Source organism: Hydra vulgaris, chromosome 13, assembly GCF_038396675.1.
Source record: "Hydra vulgaris chromosome 13, alternate assembly HydraT2T_AEP".
Lineage (NCBI taxonomy): Eukaryota > Metazoa > Cnidaria > Hydrozoa > Anthoathecata > Hydridae > Hydra > Hydra vulgaris.
This window is the reverse complement of record NC_088932.1, coordinates 51,140,001-51,162,536: the sequence shown is the minus strand read 5'-3', so window position 1 is coordinate 51,162,536 and position 22,536 is coordinate 51,140,001. Positions and strand designations below refer to the sequence as shown.

Below are 22,536 nucleotides of genomic sequence, written 5' to 3'. Positions count from 1 at the left end.
TAGTAGTAGATTATTCCATTATTGTATTATTAGTAGATTATTCCATATAATATATTATAATACAATATTAAATTATATAATATATTATAATACAAGCAATGATTACTCTAGATTCAACTTAAAATTTCCATAACAACAGAGGTAACAGATGAAACTAATAAATGGGACAAAATGGAATAAATCTAATTAATGTTTTTATTTTAATGCAAATTTTTTTCTTTTCGAATTCCGTATTTTTAATTATTTTTTATAGAAAAATAAATAAAAAATGGATTCAAAGCAAGAAAATATTAGAAAACGTGTGTAAGAATTTATAGTTTATATAAGAATTCTTCAGGTGTGAACCCCTCAGCCTTGGGAAAGTGAATACAGTAAAAAACTGTAAAACAAGCAAGAAAAAAAAATTACATCAAGTCTAACTTTACTCTAAATCCATGGAAATAACACATTCATACTAGCAATGTAAAATCTACTCTACTGTAAAAATATAAATCAGAAAAAGTTTCAAAAATATTAACTACAATAGATTACTATTTTGGAAAATGGAGTTTTAAAACTATATTTTGTGCTCAGTAGGCTTAAAATCATAGAAAATTGAAAATATCTAAATTACAAGCTGTTACAAGAATATAAGCTATAAAAAAGATAAGTTTGGATAGATTTATCTAAGAACGGAGTCTCAAAATATTATATTAATTTTTTAGGCTATTTTGGGTCTGAAATTGGTGTATGCAGATAGTCGATAGGCTAAAAATCTTTGCTAACTAATAAATTGATTTGAGTATTGCATGAAAAAATCTACTGAAATTAGCTTAAGGAGAGTACTTTAACAAAAGTTGATCATGTTTGCAGAAATGAATGGATAAACAAATAAATTTTGTTTAAATTTGCAAATACAAGTTTCTTGTTGCTTTTTAAATTAATAGAATTGATAACTCTGTTCAAGATAAATTCAGTTCCAAAATTTGTCTGGATTTTTAGTTAATTAGATATTTTGCTGAGACTAGATAACTTGTTGATAAGGGATATTTATTGAGGTTTGATGAGAACTATATTAAGATAACTGTTGAGATTTGTTGAGAGACTAAGTTTGTTACTTATCTTTTTTTCAATTTTCTGAATAAATACATCACAATGTATGTTTAAATTTCTATTTATCCTAATCTTTATAATGGAACATAAATATTTTTCATATTACTTTAAAGAGGTGCTAAGCTTTTAACTAATATGAAAAATAGTTTGAATATCTTTCTTTGGGGGCCATCTACTTGATATAATTAGCTTTAAATTTCTGATTGTTTCAAATTTCAGCTATATAGAATTATTTTTTAACTAATTCATTCCAAATTGTAATTTTTTAAAACTCAGTTTTATATTCCATTACATTACAACACTAAATAAAAGTTTTTATACTTTGATCCATATTATTTTCCAGAACAGTAATGGCTTTATTACGATCGATGCGTGAGGTTTCATGAAGAAACCCAAGTGAATGCATAATCAAATGAGACACAGTACCTGTATAAATAAAAAAAAAATTAACAAAGAATTAATATTATTAAGAAAACTGAAAAATATAAATATTTTAATTAAACAAAAATAATATACTTTAAAAAAAAAAAGACTAAATAGTATTAAAACATTTAACCTTTCCATCTGCATTCAGTCCCAATGCTAATTTTTTGCTCTCCCCCAACCTTTCCAATCTCTGAAAAACATCTAATAAAAATGTAACAAAATATCATTTACACACATAAGAATAAAATGTAATGATTTTGTAATTAAATATATATTTCTAAAACTTTATATATTATTTTGTCATCTTGTTTTTAATGCTGTAACTTCATTATTTATTAGTGAAACTCAATAAATAATGAATTTAGATTAAGGTAGTATTATGGTCAAAACTCTATATTAGTATGAAAAGGATCATGGTTAATACTCTATAAAAGAGAAATAATATTTAAGGGTTCAACTACCCAAAATATGTCAAATGCTAAAATATTAGAAAAAGAAGATTAGTATTCACAGTAGTTAATTACAGTATTAACAACAATTAATAACAGTATTAAATACTATTAAACAAATTGTTTATTAAATAAGTTTACCAATCTTAATGTGTCTAAAAAATAAAGAAAACTTAAAGTTGATTTTTTTACTTGACAGTAAACACTTTTTTAAACAAGGCTTTTAATGTTTCACTCTGAATAACTTTCACTTAACACTTTTTTCTCTCAATTGTACCATATATGCATGGATATGTGGTCTAACTAGCCTCAGAATAATATACTATTTTGTTGTCATAATATTTTTTTTACAAATGTCAATCCCATTAAGACTTGGGCTACATAAAATAATTTTGTACTAAGAATCATAGCGGCATGCAATTTATCTCTTAGGATCATGCAATTTATCACTTAGGATCACGCAATTTATATCTTAGCATATTGCTATGGGAAGATCTGTTTAATCTGTTCCTTAAAACAATGAAGATGCCTTCAATGATGTCAATGAAGATATCTTCTTTGCACTTATAACCTAATTGATAAAAAAATATAAATTAAGAGCCGCAATTAAAAAAGTCAAAAGTCATTTAAAATAAAGTTGATACTTTTATATTGTTGAATATTAATATATAAACTTATATCCTATCATCATATTATATATAAAGCAACTTATTGATGTTCATTTATGCATGTTTGCACAAAACTTCTGACAGCCATCAAACCCAAGTAAATTGCAAGAAAGAGTCTCTCAGCACTTTTTTATTAGGAAGTATAAGAAATTTATGTAACTTATGTAAATTTATAACAATATATCATTAATATTTAATATAAAAACTTAATTTGTATAGTATTACGTACAATTGCCTGTAAGTCAGTTAAGTTGAGTTAGTTGTATATGGGTTGTAAATGGGTTGTATATGGGATAATTGTAATGATGTACAATATAAAATAACTTAAAATTTTTTTTAACAATTAAAGTCTTTTTTGCTTAAACTGTTTGTTTTTTTGGTATTTAAAAAAGCAGCAAGATTAAAAAAACTAAAAAAAGTTTTTTACTTAGCAGAGAATTCTAATTTGGATTTTATTACTAAAGTTAAAGTGTAACAAATATATATCAAATATATATGCAGTTAATGCTAAAGTTTAAACTGCATTATTTGAAGATATATTGTTAAGGTCCAAGTTGCTAGAATTATGATTTGATCTTCTATGCAATAATGGCAATACAAAATGCCGCAAAGGTTTGGCTGATTAGTAAGCCCACATCAGCAATAATGGAGTCTAGAGAATTTATCCTGCAGGCTTTCCATAGATCAAACTCACCAAATAAAGCGTGTGAATTCAGTAAGCCTGCCCTGCAAAAGTCACTGAAACATTTTAACTAGTATAACCTATACTACTACTTTTATAATACTTATAATACTTTTTACTATTTAACACTTTTTAATCAAGTGCTAAATAATCCTTGACTAGAAAAACCATTTGAGGCTTTATCAGCAATTATAGAAAAATACTTAGGATTTATGATTTCTCCTTGTGTCAGAATAAACTCTTCGCAACACTTTATTAACTGATTTTCTGATGTCTTTGATGATATTTAAAATAATCTTTAAAATTTTTATTACCAGCTTCAACACGGAAAAAGTAATTCAATAAAAGTAACTGCAGTATGATTAGAAAATTTCTCTATGGCCACAGTAAGAAAGGCTAAGACATCCACAGAGAATGGATGATGATGAAAAAAAAAACTTTTGATGATTACCAAGAAACTTTTGAAGCAACATCATAATAAAAAAAAGAATATTGTTTCTGAAGGTTATACAAAGTTAAATGTGAGGCTGAGTAAATTTTTATACCACCGAAACCTGTATATAGACATTCTACTATTTAAACTTGACATTGCAAAAATACGAAGGAAATGAAGACCAGTTTTTATCATTACACTCATGAACACCTTCTTCTTGTGCTTCTTTTTTTCTTGTATCCAAAGAACTTAATGATATTTTAAATCATAAAAAGTTATCAAAACATAAGAAAAGAGTTATCAGGGAATAAAAATTATTGATAAAACCATAATAAAATGTTGGTTCAAATAAAAACATTTCAAGACTTTATTAATATAAACTTTAATTATTACCTATACAGTGATTCTCAGGTTTCACAGAAAATGGAACAAAAAAAAGTTTTTTAAAGACAATCTATGAAAATCTAAAAAAGTAACAACTAAAATCATAAGTAAAAAAACTAAATAATGGTGAAAGATTTGACTCTTGCCAACAATATTTTTATAAGAATAGCAAAAAACTTTGTGGAGAATTATGTGCTAATGAAATTACTTTAAAATTTACAAAATTATATTATATCATAGTCACAACTGGGTCTGCAACTTTTATTTCTGTAATATTTTTTTACAAATTGCTTTAAAAATAAACATACACAAAACAATGGCATTTCAATTCTTAAATATTGTAACTATAATGCAACAAACCACTTTAGTATTGATTTTATAAGATTAGAACCAAACTTAAATACCTTTGAAAAACACAACAAAGAATTTCTTTAAGAACATAGAAAAAAGATTCTGTTAAAAACTTAAACATCAGTATTACAAAATAAGGAGATGTTGCATTATAGTAACAATTACTTTAAAACTTACAAAATTAGATATACAGTTGTGAACATAAAATTTTTTTCGTATTTTAATTATTACTCTCCTTCTGTATAATATAGAAAGATTAATTTTCAATACATCTAAAAATACCGTTATTTTTGATAAAATTATTGTAATGCATTAAAATAGCAGTGGGGGTATTGGTTTTAAAGTTAGTTTCTAAAATTTAATGAAATTTTTACAAGGAAAGTAGGTATTACTTCAATTATAATAAATTCTTTATTTATTTGTGTATACTCAATGGTAAAAGTCTATTCTTAACCGTTCAAAGTGGGCTGAGGATGTCATTGTACACCAACAGAATGCATCATTATTTTGAAGCATCATAGAAAGGGTAAATCTTACTCATACAGTGTTCGAAATTAACTTCGGCACTCAGCAAATGCCGAGGGCTTTGTAGTATTTTGATAATTTGCCTTGGCAAAAAAGTGCCAAGGCAAAAAGTGTTTCTATATTTCGATAATTTTTTGTCAATGACAATTTTAACTTCTTTTATGTTAAAATATATACAAACTGTACCTTTTACATTTTTATGCTATAACATTCGTACCAATTAAAACAATTAAACTCATTTAAAAAGTCTCACGAGTTTAATGAGACTTTTTTTTGTGTGTTATATACACAAGTTTAATGAACAAGCATAGCATTTGATAAATGATAGTAATCTAATTTTTATATTTTAACATTTGTCTTCACGAATGAATAATTAATTTTTTATTAAGCGAAATGTGTTTGTTAATTGGCAAGAAATATTTGTTAGTTTACTTTTTATAATAAAAAGAGATTTTAGTTAATTTATGTAACTTTATGTAAGTTTATGTTTATTTATTAACAAATTGTAATTTTCGTAACAAATTCCTTACATTTTATGTCAAATAAAATGATCTTTGCTATTATATTTCATTAAAAAAAACAATTTAAAAAATTTTAATAACAAGATTTTCATTCTACAAAAAAAGTAAACATTTGTTTTTTTATAAAAAACCAAAATATTTTTTAAGAGAATTTTTTTTAACAATTCGAATATAATTCCATTTAATTGTGTATGCAAATAAAATTTTTGTTTAAACTATTTTGTGGCATTTTAGCTAAAATAGATATTGCATCATTTTAACTTTGTGTTATGTAGGTAGTTAATGCAGTGTTATTTATGTAGGTATTATGTAAGTATCTTATAAACAAGTTTCACTTTAATGGGATCATTAAAATAAGATAATTTTTTATTCTACACCTACTTATATAGTCTATTTTATACATACTAAAAAAAAATAGATTTTGGTATATAAATATAGAAATGGTTAAAATTGATGTTGTGGAAAAGTAGAACTTCCTGAAAATTGGAGTTAAGACAGATGAAAACAAAAATGTTAATGCAATATTTTGCAAAATATGCAAAGAGTATTACCTTGATGATGATAGCCGAAAAGCAACACTAATAAAATTTAAGGGAGTTATAAAAAATGTTGTATCTAATTGGATTAAAGGTTTGTTTACAATAAAGAAAAATAATACCGCAGATCATATAGCAAATGCTAAATATCACCTCGAAGCTGTTTTAAAAAAATGAGCAAATCAAAAATCAACCAAAGCTGTGGATAAGACTGAGGCCGAAAAAACTGCAAATGGTTAAAAAGTATCTATCGAGGAGAGTATTTTAGTCCATTTGTGACAGTTAAACAATAATCAGAGAAAGCAACTGTTAAAAAAGTTTCAGCTTGCATATTTTGAAATAACTTAAATCGTACATACTTCAGTATTTTATGTAACAGATCTTCATCTTCAAAGACATGCAATGAAAAAGAGCTATACCTGATAAAAACTTGTCAAAACAGCATGCCAAAATTTGATGTACTTTTGTTGCAAGAGTAAGTTGACACAGATGCTAAAGACCTTCACGATGCAATGAAAAAAGCATTTCACAGTGCTCAGTTTTTTTTTCAGAGAAATCACTGTTTAATTGGCATCGGGCAGAAGGGGCCGCTGTCAATAAAAGCTTTATAAAATTAGAGACACAAAATGTTGGTCAACACCTATTATTTACTTTGTTATATTTGTTGCATAAGTTAGAAATTGCTTTGAAAGAAACATTTAGTGGCGTGCTACTTGAAAAATATGCATACAATCAGTTAGTGTCAGAATATATACTACTTAAAAAAGCTACTTTGAAGTAGAGACTGTTTAAATGCTACGCAGACTTTACTGAATGCAAATCATTTAGATACAAACACCCAGATGAAACAATTGACACTCATTTGCGGAACCTTCCTGTTTTATTGATGTTTGCAAATAAACAAGTAGAAAATCCATACAATACAACTATAAAGAAAGATCAATCAAGAATTGAAGGCATTTGAAAGGATGCATCAGATATGAAATTACTAGTTTATCAAGCCTTACAACAAGGTATCTTGAGTTATACTGTTCCATTATCTCTTATATTTGAGAAAACAACTTTGCTATTACCGGTAGCAGTTACAGCTATTGAGACATGCTTAAGATGTGTTTAAAAAATATGAAATTTAGTTAAAGAAAATGGTGTTTTAGCATTCAAAGGAGGAGATCTTTTTCCTACACTAAATAACAAAATTATTCCTTATCTTAAATTTTCTGAAAAAAATGTTGAAAAAAATTTTCTGAAAAAATTTCCAAACAAAAAAATGCTTCGAAACAAAAATTTTAAAGATAAAAATGTTAGTAATAAACTGACAGCCTTTCGTGGATATGCAATGCGCGGAAGTAGTTTGGAATTGTGTTTAAATGGAGTCCTGACCACCTTTTCTCAAATATGTAAAAATGTAAATTTATGCTTGAAATAACGTCTCGATGAATTTCTTCATAATAAAGTGTATTCTGCAAGCACGATACTTCTTGATAACCGATCTTATAGTTGCAGAACTTGTGCAGATTTAATATCCACCATTATGACATTAGTACAAGTTGCTATTAAATGAAAACAACTTCAAAGAAGATTGACTAGGTATATGAATTTTTTTCAGGTACTGATCTATTTTATTTATTGCTTTTCATTTTAATTGTATGGTTAGCCAAGTATTTTTACTGTTTTTTAATTTAGCCTTGACAATGGAAACTGCCCATTTGCATATATGTTGTTTTCTAAACTCATGCACACCCAACAAGTTTTGGGTATGCGTGTTCCAACTTGTGGAAAAGCTAAATATAAAGAATTTTTCTGCATACTATAGAAATATGCATAGTAATACCTATTTCAAACGCAGAGGTTAATTTTAGTCTTATGTATAACTTTTAGCCAGTAAACTAATACATGCAAAAAAATACATTAAAACTTATATATTGTTTTTAGGCTGAACGTGTTTTTTCTTCATTCACAGAAATTTTAAGTAAAGACAAAAAAAAAGTTATGCAATGAAACTATCGAAGCATTGCTGCAATTAAGAAATTACAATGGTGCTCTCAAATGAAGAATATGAACACGCAATGTAGTCATTTTTAGTGGAACACCCTGATGGCAAAATAAGAACAAGAAAACATTGTGTTAGCGGATATGCTTTTTAAAACAATGTTAAGAAAAGGAAAAATGCAAGGAAAGGGTTACCCTCAAACCTTGAGTCTTTTTTATCCAAAAACGATGAAACAAATGATAACGAAAACAATTAAACAAATGATAACGGTGTGATTATATCTTCCGGAGAAAACTTAGGATCAGATGATTTGTCATCATCATGTGAAGAAGAGCCTGATTTTGATAATTGATTTAATTAAAAAAACTGTAACATTGTAATTATATCATACTAGTTGTAAAAAATTCTTTATTTAGCAGAGACCTCCGTACACTAACAAGACAAAAAAAAATTGTTGCTTAATTTTTGATGAACCAAGAAGTCGTTATCACACATACGTAGAATAGGATTAATAGGAAGTTCATGCTGCCTGCCTAACTAACTGAGGTGGGTTTGAACAAGGAATATCACACAAAGTTTTTGCCCCAATAAGTCCACAAGGCCTTTGGGCACCTAAAAAAAATTTAAAAATGTTGCCGAGGTTATGCCAAGGTAAATGGTACTTTTCGAGTCAAGCCCTCTGCATTTGTTTGCTAAGGCCAAAAAAGCTGAATTTCGAACGCTGCTCATATATACAAAATTTTCTCAGATGTTCAGCAAAGATGATTTCAAATGCCATAAATTGTAAAGCAAAAGTTGAAAAGCGAGGTGAAAAATGTAAGATTACCATACATAAAGACCAAACAATTGTAAGATATGTTAAAAGCAAACCATTTTCATTAACAAAGCAAGTCAAAGATGATCTTGAATTACAAGTGAGTGAGACAACTGTTCATAGGGCTTTAAGAGAGAACTTTGAGAGAGAAGTTTATATGCACATAGTCCACGGTTCCTTTGTTTACAAAAAAACATACTGCTAAACATTTGCAGTTCGCAAACCAACATCTGAATTGTCCTATTAAAATGTGGTGCAAGATATTATAGGCTGATGAATCAAAAATTGTTTTTTATGGAGGTACAGGTTTAAGACAATATTAAAGACATCCAGCTAATACAGAATTGCAGAAAAAATATGACATTAAGTCTGTGAAACATGGTAGAGCCAAAGTCATGGTATGGAGTTGCTTCTCATATAATGGCGTCGGCCCTATTTATAAGATTAATGGTATCATGAACCAACATATATATGTCAACATCCTCAATAATGTCATGCTGTCCTTTGTTGTTGAAGATAAGCTGCTAAAATGGGTCTTCCAACAAGACAACAACCCAAAACAGACTAGTCGCAAGGCAAAGGAGTGGTTTCAGGTCAATGGGGTTAAGGTTATGGAGTGATCTGCTCAGTCACCTGACCTAAACCCTAAAGGAAACTTATGGGAAGACATTCACGCTAAAAAAGCAGTTTCTGCTGCTAATCCAACTAATACTCTGCAGTTGTGGATAACTATTCAACAAGCATGATACGCAATACTGCCAGAAAAATGTCAATGCCTTGTTGACTCAATGCATCGGCGTTGCAAAGCCGTTATCTAAAACAAAGGTTTTGCGACAAAATACTAAGGGTAAAAATAATAATTATTTATAAAAAATATATATTATAAATGATACATTTTTCAGACTGTCAAGCAAGAACTTTATTAGAAAGTGATAAAAAATGATGGTATTCTGGAGGGAAAATGACAAAAAATGACAAATTTCATTGAAAAAATGAAAAGTTCAACAAGTATTTTTAAAAACAAAATAAATCAGAAGTCATCAAAAGTATCTAAATTAATATAAAATAAATTAACAGACTATCAAAACACCAAATAAATTGCAACACCAAATAATGTTCAAAATAATTAAACAAGACGTTCACGGCAACTTTTTTTTACAATACTACCTTGATTTTTTGAAACCATTTCACTTTTTCATTTTAAACCAATATTTACTCTTAACTTTTTTTGTTCATTTCTATGCGCTGTAGCATTTTCAAGATTTTTTTTGCACTGTTCATCATTTCATGGGCAATTTTTATACTTATCATGTCTTCTTTATTGATTGCACTTTGCATAGGCTTGAACGCTTTATCTAGCATTCTCTGAGCAAGCTGAAACTCTAGATCTGCGTTTTTCTCATTTTCAAGATTTTTTTCCTTTTGATCTAGGTTTTTGTTGTTTTTTTAAACTTTTTCAAGCATTTCCTTGAGTTGTTTTTCTTTGTCAATAAGTTCTTGCTTATGAATATATTAATACTTTTTTCTTCTTCTTTCTCAGCTTTTATTTTTTTATATATTTTGTGAGCATTTTGCACTGCTTGAACAACGTCTTTAGAGATTAATCAACATTATATACTGCATTGCTACTTCTTGCATATTCCTTCAGAATCAGAAGAATCAATTTTTAAAAGATCTTTGGATAGTTTACGATTAACAGCAGGTTTAAGAAAACGCATCTTTAATGATATTGATGATGCATTTTCTTCAAAAACGACATAAAAGACCTTTTTTTTTTTGCTGTGCTGTAGTTGTTTCATCAAAAATTAAAGTAAAAGCACCTTAATTTATTGATTAGCAGAACACAGGCGTTTCTCTAACAAAGGTCCATCTTGAAATACATATGCCATCTTAAAATACATGTGAAGCTTTTTGTCTACTTATACTAAAACCTTGACTTACTATACTATCTGCTAGCTTCTGCAGCTGAAATTTTATCATTTATAGAATACTTTAATTGTACTCTATAAATGATATATTATCTCTCCCCCAATAGAGTTTTGATTTGATACTACATATAAATGACGAGCTGTTTTTGAAAATTTAATATTAGAAACTAATTTATGTTTTGGTTTTATAGAATGCTGATAAAGCGCTTGAAAACCAACTAAACTTTATTTCAAATCTTTAAAACATAGTCTACAGACTGCATAATCAGAGTTTTTTTTCTCAGCTCATAGTTTAATTTTAAATTGATTTTTGTCAAACTTTTCCAGCCAAACCTCATTCTATTTAACCATTATGGCTTTGACCTATCTATTGATTAATATAGACCTATCTATTGATTAACATACTAAAAATTAAAAATGAAAAAATGACAAACACAAAAAAATGAAAAAAGATGAATTGAATAAAAAGACCCATAAAAAAAGAAAAAAAAGACAACTTGACAGCCTGATTTTTGATTACTAGTTGTTATTGTATCATTTAAACAGGTGCGCAACAAATTCAGTGATTTTCTTTATTAAGGTTTATTTAAAAAAAAAATTTTCAAAATACAAATAACTTGTTCATAATTCTGACAAAGATTATTATGTCAGAACAATTGGTAGAAAATGAGGTTTTTTTACCATTTATCAGCTATAATGCTATTCATTTGGGTTAATAGCATATATTTTAAGCATTAATATTGCACCAATAACTTATTTAAGCTTATTTATTTGCTTTCCTTTTTAAGCATACGAAATTATTATTTAAAAACATTTAAATTAATAAATTTCTTTCAAATTTTTTCAAAATTAAAGAAATCCTAAAACAATCTCAAACATAAAAATAATTATATTTTGAACTATGTAGTTATGGTGTTATGTTATTTTAAACTATATAACCATGTTGTTGTGCTATTTTAAACTATGTAACCATGTTGTTGTGTTATTTTTAACAGTGTAATAATGTTTGTTATGTTATCTACAACAATGTAATCATGTTGTTATGTTATTTTAAAATCTGTAACCATGTTATTATGTTATTTTAAAATCTGTAACCATGTTGTTATGTTATTTTAAAATCTGTAGCCATGTTGTTATGTTATTTTTTAACTGTGTAACCATGTTGTTATGTTATTTTAAACTTTGTAACCATGTTGTTATGTTATTTTAAACTGTGTAACAACATTGCAACAACACAATAAAAAAATTAGTTTAAACAAAACATTACTTATATATAAATTTTTTATAAAAATAACTTTTATGTAAGCTAATAAAAATTTAAAGTCATAAATTTCAAAATTTACACAAATTAAAATAGTATAGATACAATAATACAATAACATGCACAAAAAAAAAAAGTATAAAAATATGTTTACCCTTCCTTAGCAACAAATGACAAGTAATCATTATGGTTGTCATGTGGAACAAACTTTATGCATGTAAAATCATTGAAATCACTGATTGCTGCATTTACAACTTTACGCAATTCAACATCTAAAATTCACTTTTCAAAATTTTTTTCAATGGTCTTGTTAAACTTATTTAAAACAATAGTAATTGTAAACAACAGTATTAAATAATAATTATATTCATGAGAAAAATAAGAATTATAATATCCTATTTCAAAGTTCTCAATTTATTGAGAACTTCTATTGAGAATTATTGAGAATTATTGAGAACAAATATTTAATGCAACATGTTGACTTTTAAACAGGTTGCATTAAATAAATAAAACACATTTTAATCTTAGTAAGTGGTCCACAAGCATTACCTAGATTTTCATCTTAGCAAGTGGTCCATCAAGTATTACCTATATTTTAATCTCAGTAAGTGGTCCATCAAGCATTACCTACATATTAAATTTTGAAAGTGGTCCATCAAGCATTACCTACAATTTAATCTTAATAAGTGGTCCATCAAGCATTATCTACAATTTAATCTTAGTAAGTGGTCCATCAAGCATTATCTACATTTTATTCTCAGCAAATGGTCCATCAAGAGTTATCTAATTTAGACCTAACTTTACCTGATACTTATCTTTCAACAACCTACAAAAAAAACAAAAAAAAACACACACAAAAAAAAATTCTTTATCACAAAGCACTACAATTATTTAGGAGCTGATTATGAAACTCAAATTGCTCTCAGAGTCTAATAGTGTCTTACTTCCATTTGAATTGTAAACATGGACAACAACTAATGAATACTCAACAACCTCCATAATGAAATCACATATTTAATTCAAATATAAGAATATTGCCTAATTTTGACAGAATTCATCCAATTACATTTAACAGACACTCAAAGTTGATTGCTATTAGCATTTTAATTAGAAACCAATTAACAAAAGAAAAGTACTTAATGTTTAGCTTGCTACATATATAATGTTTAGCTTGCTGCAGATATAATCCCTCTGCACAAAAAAAATTTTGAAGTCAGATTTTTTCAACCTGACTTAAAACCATCCTACCTCATTAACATCTGTTCTATTTAAGTTAATTAAGATAAAATATTTTAAGCGTGGTGATGACAATGAGAAAAATGATAAATAAATAAAATGTGCAGTGTAGTAATTTAAAATAAGTTGTAATGGTCCTAAAAAAAATGAAAAAGATCTGATTGTTCAAACTTTGCTTGATCTTAAATGAAACAAGCTTCAATATTATGATATGAACAGATTCTATATGATGACCACCCTCGCTCCCTTTCTTCTATTAGTCTGACACACATGTATTTCTAATATATTGTTTCCGGTTTAGAATGTTGAATACTGGATCTTCTTAACTTAATGCATGGGTTTTGCTTGTATCTCTGTTTTTATGACTAAGCAACTCATTCTACCATCTCCTAATGAAGGTATAGCTCTAAAACTCAGTTTTACGGTTCTGAGGCTGAAAGAAGTTCCAGCTGATAGTCAGGTTTGAACTCTATGGTAGCTCTCAAAGAGGCTGATTCCATCAACAGCTGTAAAATACTGGTGTACTAAAAGTGCCATGTTGTGCATGGATGGTGTCCCTGTTTGCACTTTTAGCATAAACTGTAATTTTAGCATAAAGGTCACATTTGGAGCCCTTTGTTATGGCTTAGGGTTTCTTAATAGTAATGAGGTAATTGCATGGGCTATTAAATAGTGTACTGAGTAATATATATGTTTTGAGCCAAGTTCTTTAACAAATTTAAAAATGACTAAAATTCTAAAAACTATAAAACGCAAAAAACCATATCATAACCAAGTTCTCTAAACCTATAATTCACTAATATTCGTGGTTTTTAAACTAACTTTTCTTCTGTTGAGTCTTACCTCTTGCAAAGCTTACCAGACCTAATTGCTCTTTGTGAGACTAATTTGAGTTTGACTGCCAGATTTTGTGAACTTAGTGTTGATGGTTATCTTCCTTTAAGACTCCAATAGTCACATGCTTGGTCTGGGCATTTACAGTGGGTTGCTAAATTATTAGGAACACTTTACTTTTAAGTAATTTTTAAAGTTTAAACTACTTTAATGAACAAATACATATCTTGTAGTTATTTTTTTATTGTTTTTATTGTTAGAGAATGTTATTTAGAATATAAAACAAAACAATTACTTATTCATAGCTATTTTTTTTTTCTTAATATTTTGTAATGCCACCCTTTGCTACAATAACGGCTTTCAGGCATTGGGGCATGCTTTCTATGCAGACATTTGAATTGTGTTAGAGACTAGGATTGTTAAACCACTCTCTTATAAGGGTTTCTATCAATTGCTGCTTGGTAGTGATAATTTGTTTGGCAAGTCCCGTTTTGTGAACTCCCATAGATTTTCTATGGGGTTCATATCAGGTGAATTCTTCGGCCATGGCAAAACACACACATTTTTTTCAGTTAGAAATGCTTTAACACTTCTAGCTTTATGACAAGGTGCTGAGTCATGCATGAATACATACTCTTCATTACCAGGGACCTGGGGCAGGACCTGTTTATCTTGAACCTGGGGCAGGAGCCTGTTTCCCAGTACTCACTTGTACTGATCCTGCCTCATGATCCTTTCTACAATGTAGAGGCAGCACATACCCTGATGTATGGCTGAGATCAAAGACCACACCATTACACTCACAGGATGTTTAACATTTTCTAAAAGGCAGTTCTGATGGAATTTCTCCTTGGTGTTGTCAAACAAATAAACTTTTATCCATCAAAATTTGAAATGTTAACTCGTCCAAGAAGCAGACCTGTAAAACTTTACAAATATTAAATTAAAAACCTATAATTTCTCTGGTTTCTTACAATATTATAAATTATATTTACTCTACTCCAATCTACTCCAAACACCATATACTGGTGTTTTCTAGCCTATTCCAGTCACTTTTTATTCATGGCTTCAGTTAAACATGGTTTATTGGTTGGAGGATGACCCATTAAATTCTCTTCAGCCAACCTTCTCTGAACCATCCTTTTGGAGATGTTAATTCCTTCATTGTTTATTATTGTAGCTAGTTGAGCCACACTTTTTTTTCTGTTTTTAAGACAGATGCCCTTAATTTTATGGTCACAATGTGGAGTAGTGATTTTTTTCTGCCACTTTTGCCAACACGATCTGGATCTAGAGACATATTTGTATCGGTTTTGTCTTTCAAATTTGGTTCACTACTGATTTTGAAATATTTGCAATTGCTGCTATCTCTTTCTGAGAATGTTTAGAATGAAGAAGTAAGATTTTTACTTGTCCTTATTAAAAAAATCAATGAAAGATGAAAATGGTTTTAAGTCAGGATTTATGCATTAAAAATAGCAAAAATAATAAATTATTACCCATAACTAATTGAACTATTAACCAATACTTAGATTTTAGTAGTTCTGAACTCAAAAAACTTACAAAAAATTTTTCCAAAAATAAATAATTGAAATCGATTTTGAACTTACTCCAACCACAATTTTCAACAATTGACAGCTAATTGAGTAATAACTTAACTTTTTGACAGATAGGGTGGACTTACACGATTGCCACAATTTAAAAATAATTATAATTATATTAGTAACTAAAATGCACACAAAAAATAATTTAAAAACAATTTATTTGCTCGCAAAAATTATTTAAACTTTAAAATTACTTAAAAAGTAAAGTTTCCCTAATAATTTGACAACCCACTGTACATTCGTAAAAATTCACCCATTTGTCAGGAAACTAGGTTTGAATCCACCGACTGTTCTTTTATGTGCTTTCGTTTATCACCACTTCATTCTATTACCTTTCTTTTTGTTCTATATTGCTCTTCTTCATCTCAAGACTTCACTCTTTTTGATATTATATCTGATCAAATTAACCTGGCCCTCTCTCTTTATCCATCAGCCAACATCATTGTTGTTGGTGACTTTAATGCTCATCACACTGAATGGCTTGGCTCTAGTGTCAGTGACTCTGAGGGCGTTAAGGTACACAACTATTGCCTTTCTCAATCTCTAACTCAAATAGTCAACTTTCCAACTCATTTTCCAGATAACTCGAATCATTTACTTTCTCTACTCGACTTATGTCTTATTTTTGATCCTAGTTGGTGCTCAATTTCTCTACATTCACCCATAAGTGCTTCTGATCATGGTCTGATCTCTTTAAAACTACTATTTCATTCTTCTTCATCATCAGAATCCCCCTATCATTGTACCTCTTACAACTTCCTTAAAGCTGACTGGGACTCTTTCTGTTGAATTTCTTTGTGATGGCTCTTGGGTTGAAATCTTTTGTCTTTCTGCTGACAAATGTGCTTCTTACATATTTTCTTGGATTCAGACTAGCATGGAATCTTTTATTTCCTCTCAACAATTCAAAAGGTGGCATTATTCACTAATGATACTACCATTTATTCTTGTCTTGATAAGAAGCCAACACTCTCTGATTCCTTGGAGGGGGCATTTGAGCTTGAAGAGGATCTCACTTCTGCTACAGTATGAGGCTCACAGTAGCTGGCGAACATTAATTCAGATAAAACCCAACTTTTTTCAGTCAATTGTTATCACAAAAATTTAGATCTTACTATATTTACAAACTGTAATGTACTCGATGAGTCATCTACCCTTTGCCTTCTAGGATTAACTCTTACTTCTGATCTTTCTTGGAAAACATATATCAAATCCATTGCAAAATTAGCATCTGTTAAGGTTGCATCTCTTTATTGTACTTGACACTTTCTTACACCAGATTCTATTCTCTATCTCTATAAATCTCAAATCCTTCCTAGATGGAATACTGTTGCCATATCTGGGACGGATCTTCCAATGATCCCCATTTTCTTTTAGATAAGGTGCAAAAACGCATTGTAAACATAGTTGGACCTGCTCTTGCAGGCAACCCCGAACCATTATCACATTATGGTAATGTTGCTTCTCTTTCTCTTTTCTAAAAATTCTATAATGGACGCTGCTCTAAAAATATAGTGTCTCTTGTGCCATCTACTAAAATTCATTATCGTGTTACTTGTCACTCAATTAAGCCTCATCCTTTTACTGTGACTGTTCTTAAGTGCTCTAAAAACTCTTATTCGTCTAGTTTTTTTTTCCTTGAACATCAGTTCTTTGGAATTCACTTCTTTCATCAGTTCTTTGGAATTCACTTCTGTCAATCATTAACTTGCTCTATAAACTTCATCTTTCTTCTCCAGTAACATCCAACTCTAATAGTGGTTGCTTGTAGACTTGTTGGAAGTGAAGAAGTTGAAAAATATACACACACAATATCAAGATCAGTGGTCAACATATTTTGTTGCTACTTTATAAAAGATCAATGAAGAAAATATTTAATTTACTCTTTACGAACTCTTTTTCTGTTCCTTAATACTTCAAAAGTTTAAATTTTAAAAGAGCAGAATACTTTCATGATGCAATGCTGATTAAACGGAAAAGATATAAGATCAAAATCTATTTAATGATGAATACATGTGTTAACTTTTAAAATTGTTTTTCAAACGTCTTACAAAATAATAGCAATAAATAATTATATGTTTTCGTAAATAGTTATATTTTATATGAGTTTTTCTCTTTTGCCTGATTACCATGATTATGTAACTACCATAAAGTAATACATAATTACTTATAAATTTTCACATATTATAATCTTAATTTCAATTTTTAATTCTTAATTATTTTTTTAAATAAATACCATTGTAAAAATTTTTGTTCAAAATATTAAAAAAAAAAAAATATTCTAAACAATAATAACTGATGAACAGGAAAACAACAGAAGCTTATGAATGTAAAAAAAAACATGATAAACATGAGCAATGTTATAGTAAAACTACAATTTTAAACCAAAAAAAAATGATTCAATAAAAAGGAAAAATTCACAAACAAAACAGAAAACCACAAGCAAAACATTCAAATATATAGAGATAAGAGTTTTAATTAAAATATGACCAACTTTTTGAGAAAAAAATAAAACATAAAACTAATAAAAAAGAACGACAGATTGAATAACAACCAAAATTTCAAAACTCTCAACTTTTTTTAACCAATAAATTTTCTTATCTAATTTCTTGATTTATGATTTCTTTTTTTCTTCCAGAACAACTTTTGCTTCAATAACATACGCAAAACTGGTTTAGTACCAGCAGCTTTTACAAGAAGTGTATATGAATCACCTGCTCATGTTTTTCAGAATATAAAAATAGGATTTATATCTTTAATAGGAGCTTGATTAATTTTATAATACCTGATTAATTAATTTTTTAATTGCTACTTGGTTAATTTTCTAATTATTTAACTATTTAAAATATCAAAACTTTAAATAAAACACCTAATGAATAAAAGAGAAAAGTTAAATATAAAAATAAAAAAATTTTAAGGTGAGAGGTCTGAAAATTACTTTTTCAATTCAAATTATAGTAGAATGTCTTATTGCAATAAAAAACTATAAATTTTATTTAATGACTTGTAACTTATTGTTTTTAGACCCAGAGTCTTTGTTGCCATTATACCTAAGGACTCCAGGTTCAAAAAATGATTGTTCCTTTTATTTAGAAGTCTTAAATATTTTCCTATTAGTAGTCCATAAGCTGACAGTAGAGTGGAAAACAGAACTTCGTTTTCTAACAAAATGGTTGGTATAAAAGTTTTTTGACACAAGAGTAAATGTGTGGAATATAATAAAATAAATAACAAATAGCTACTACCAGTGGTTATCATAGAATTTACTGTAATCTGTAAAAGAAAAAACTTGTAGGTTCAAACAAATAAACATTAATGCAACCCACATTTAAGCATTAACTGACACCATGCCATTTACATAATATATGACTGACATATTAGTTTGCTAAAGAGGCTTTTCACATGATTTGTTCCTGATCAAAAATTCTACCCCAATTTCCCTGATTTTAACTGATTTTTTTGCAGATACAAGTTCTTTGAGTTTTTCTGATGGACTAAATATTACAAAAATGCTTCTAAAAAAATGCAAGAATTTATAAATCATTTTTTTGCGCCTAAAAACATGAATTTAAAAACTCACCAATATGACCATTAATTAATAGTATGTTACGTATAAACCCTGATGCTGGATTGTAGTTTGGACTAGCTGCATAAAATGTTAAACCAGTAAAATAATCAGCATTAAAATTTTCTGTAGAGAGAACTTCTTTTCCATTTAAATCAACTTCACACAAGTATTTGTTATTGAAAAACTGCTGAGCTATTCGGATTGTCATCCATTTATCAGTTGGCATTTGATCAGGAAAATTCATAACAAAATTTTTGTTTTCTGATGTAAGTTTTCCAAAGTGATTTTCATCAAGCCACATTGCTAATAACTCATTGTTAGCCCCACCGCTACTCTTAGAATGTGTTATTTGGAAAACATTCAGCAAACTTTCTTTACTTTCAGGTTTAACTTCAAAGGAAATTTCATATTCCATTTCCAACTCAGCAATAGTACCAAGTAATTTTCCACGCTCTATTTGAGTTTCTTTTCGAAGCATGTAACCTTTCAAATTTAGATGAAAAATTAAATTTTTTTCCAACTATTTTCAAGTTAAAAATTAAAATTGAATTTAGAATTTATTTTACTTTATAAAAAATATCATTTTAATTTTTTATTATTTAAATAACAAACAGCAATTTTTTTAAACAGCATATTTCAATAACAAACATGTTTCATTACACTTAACATCATCATGTAAAGGAAAATTTAAACTAATTAATTTTGTATATAATTTTTTTGTGGTCAAATTATTGCAACACAAATCATTGAATGTTAAATGATTTGTGTTACAATAGTTTGTGAATTTTAGTTTTTTATTAATTTCATACAAAGTATTGATTTTAATAATGTCACAAAGGAACAAACAAGTGCTATAGCATATTTTATTCAACTCCATAATTCGCTGGTTTTTTTTTAAACCTATAATAGTTTGTGAATATTAAATAATTTTTTAAAATTGTTTTCATAGTTTACATTAATTCTAATAAATAAATACGTAGAGGTATTACACATGACTTATAAAAAAGTGTAAAAAACTACAGTGCATACTTAAATTATACAAATTTATATATACAAACACAATTTTTTGTCCTTGGACCTCCTCGTTTATTAATTTTTACTAGTTATCAACAAAAAATTTTAAAAGTGAAAAAAAAAAAAATTCAGTGAAAACCGGGCTTAAATATTAGAAAAAAATTATTTCAGTCAATAATAAAAACAAAAATTTTCAGTGTAAACAGACTTTAAAAATCATCAACCTAGTAAATCTCGATTTGTCAAAAATGAACTTTTGGCTAATTTCTCACCAAAGTATAAAAACTTATATCAGCATATTAAATCCTACTGAAATTATGATAAAACAGCTGTTAGAAAATGTGGATTTGACCGCAAGCCACACTAGAGTTTAATAGTTTTAAGCGTGTTTTGTATAAAGTTCTAATTTGGATTTATAAATTGAGATTTTTTATTAAAAAATACTTATATTGAAACATGGCATCAGATTGAAAGTTTTCATGAACTGACTTAAATATAGTTTAGAAGAAAAATGTGCTTTAGACATTCAATCTTTTGTGTTCAATATCTTTTGTCATAATGGAATTCTTTTATTCAGCTTTAGTATTTTGATATTTTATTATGGATGAAAGAAAAAATTACCAACCACCTCCCCTTCCACCCCTGTTTATCAGATCTGGACTAAAATTATCAACCCCCCTCCTTTTATTCTCCCCCACCCCCAATCTTGTATTAAGGACTTGAGAGTATGAACTTTGAATGAATTCTGCATTTGATTTTAGTATAATTCTTTATGAAAATTTGAACAAACTCAAGTTTTTAGCTTTGTGATTACCATGAAGCAATAAACAACTGCAACAAAAGTATTTTAAGCTATTCTTTTTATCATACTCAGGAGCAAACTCATCACATTCTATGATTTATTTAATCTTTGGTTTGACAAAGATATAAGCTGTAACCTTAGACAGTTTGAAAAAAAAGGTTTTGGAGTTACATAAAAGGTGCCAACTCATTGTCTAGAGCAGTGACAAAATGCTTGATAAGATCTAACTTGATTTGCAGTTCACTTTCTGATCAATGACTCTTACTTCACATTGTTTTGCTCACAATCTGTTGTGACCTATCCTTTTTGTAACAAAACCACTTAGTATCATGACTGTACCAGAGGCAACAAAACAAGGAGATTCTGTGAAACAATTTCAAATGTCTATGAGGAAGAATACCATTTTAAAGTCTTTGATAACCTCCCATCTGTAGTTGTCATACCTTAAGGCACTCAACAACATCTTGATACTAATTTTTGATTCTTCCTCTGAGATGCACAGAATGAGCCATCGGAAAGGTTGGGTGGCTATTCCCATTGTGAAGTAACTTGGCTTTGAGGCTCTAGTATGAACTGTCTGTAAATAAGTGCCGTTCACTTGAGATAAATTGTGAAGTTGCGAAGCACTGGCCATTTTTCATAATTTGACAAAAGAAGTTACAAATATTTTGGTGATGCTTTCTCTGATCTGTAACTTGCACATTTTTGTTTGACAAATTCCAATGTTTGAAACAGGATATCAAAAGCTCATTATTTGTCTTAGTAAAACCTTTCTGATTAGATCGTTGAAGTTTTTCTGATTAGAAAAGCATGGCCTTCTCTCCACAACTGCACCTGTGAAATTATAATTCATCTATTAATTTCCAATATCTTACTTGCTGTCAAACTGTGCATTCCTAAAGACGGCTGATCCCACTAAGGGTAAGTGGGAACAAGCAGCTCTAGTAGCACTGGATAAACAAAAAGAAATGTTAGGATAAATGGTTTGAGGGGCATTCATTGCAGTACATCTTGTAAGATCAACAATGCAGAAGTAGCAGTGAATTGAGTGGTCCATTGTTTTTTTTCGATTTTGATGGATATTAAACTTTATGGTTCTCTATTCTTGCCTGTACCAACCTGTAACATAAAAATTTGTTGGCAGGAAATTTCACGCTTAAATCAAGGTATAAAATTAAGATATAACATATATCTTAACTTTAGTATATACATATATACATATATGTATATATATTATATATATATATATGTATATATATATATATATATGTATAAATATATGTATATATATATATATATATATATGTATAAATATATGTACATATATATATATTTACATATATATATATACATATATATAAACATATATGTATATATATACATATATATATATATATATACATATATATATATATATA

General features: G+C 28.1%; 1 protein-coding gene across 2 annotated transcripts in view; it reads right to left on the bottom strand.

Annotated features, from left to right (window-relative positions):
• Positions 1-22,536, bottom strand: part of LOC101240329 (uncharacterized) — an 88,868-nt gene that overhangs the window by 15,514 nt on the left and 50,818 nt on the right. For both annotated transcript variants that reach the window (XM_065816634.1, XM_065816635.1), the window contains exons 10-13: positions 19,315-19,785; positions 12,215-12,332; positions 1,649-1,719; positions 1,414-1,518 (exon numbers count right to left, since the gene is read on the bottom strand). In XM_065816634.1, the coding sequence (XP_065672706.1) occupies positions 1,414-1,518; positions 1,649-1,719; positions 12,215-12,332; positions 19,315-19,785 (765 nt within the window). The remainder of the gene's footprint in view (positions 1-1,413; positions 1,519-1,648; positions 1,720-12,214; positions 12,333-19,314; positions 19,786-22,536) is intronic.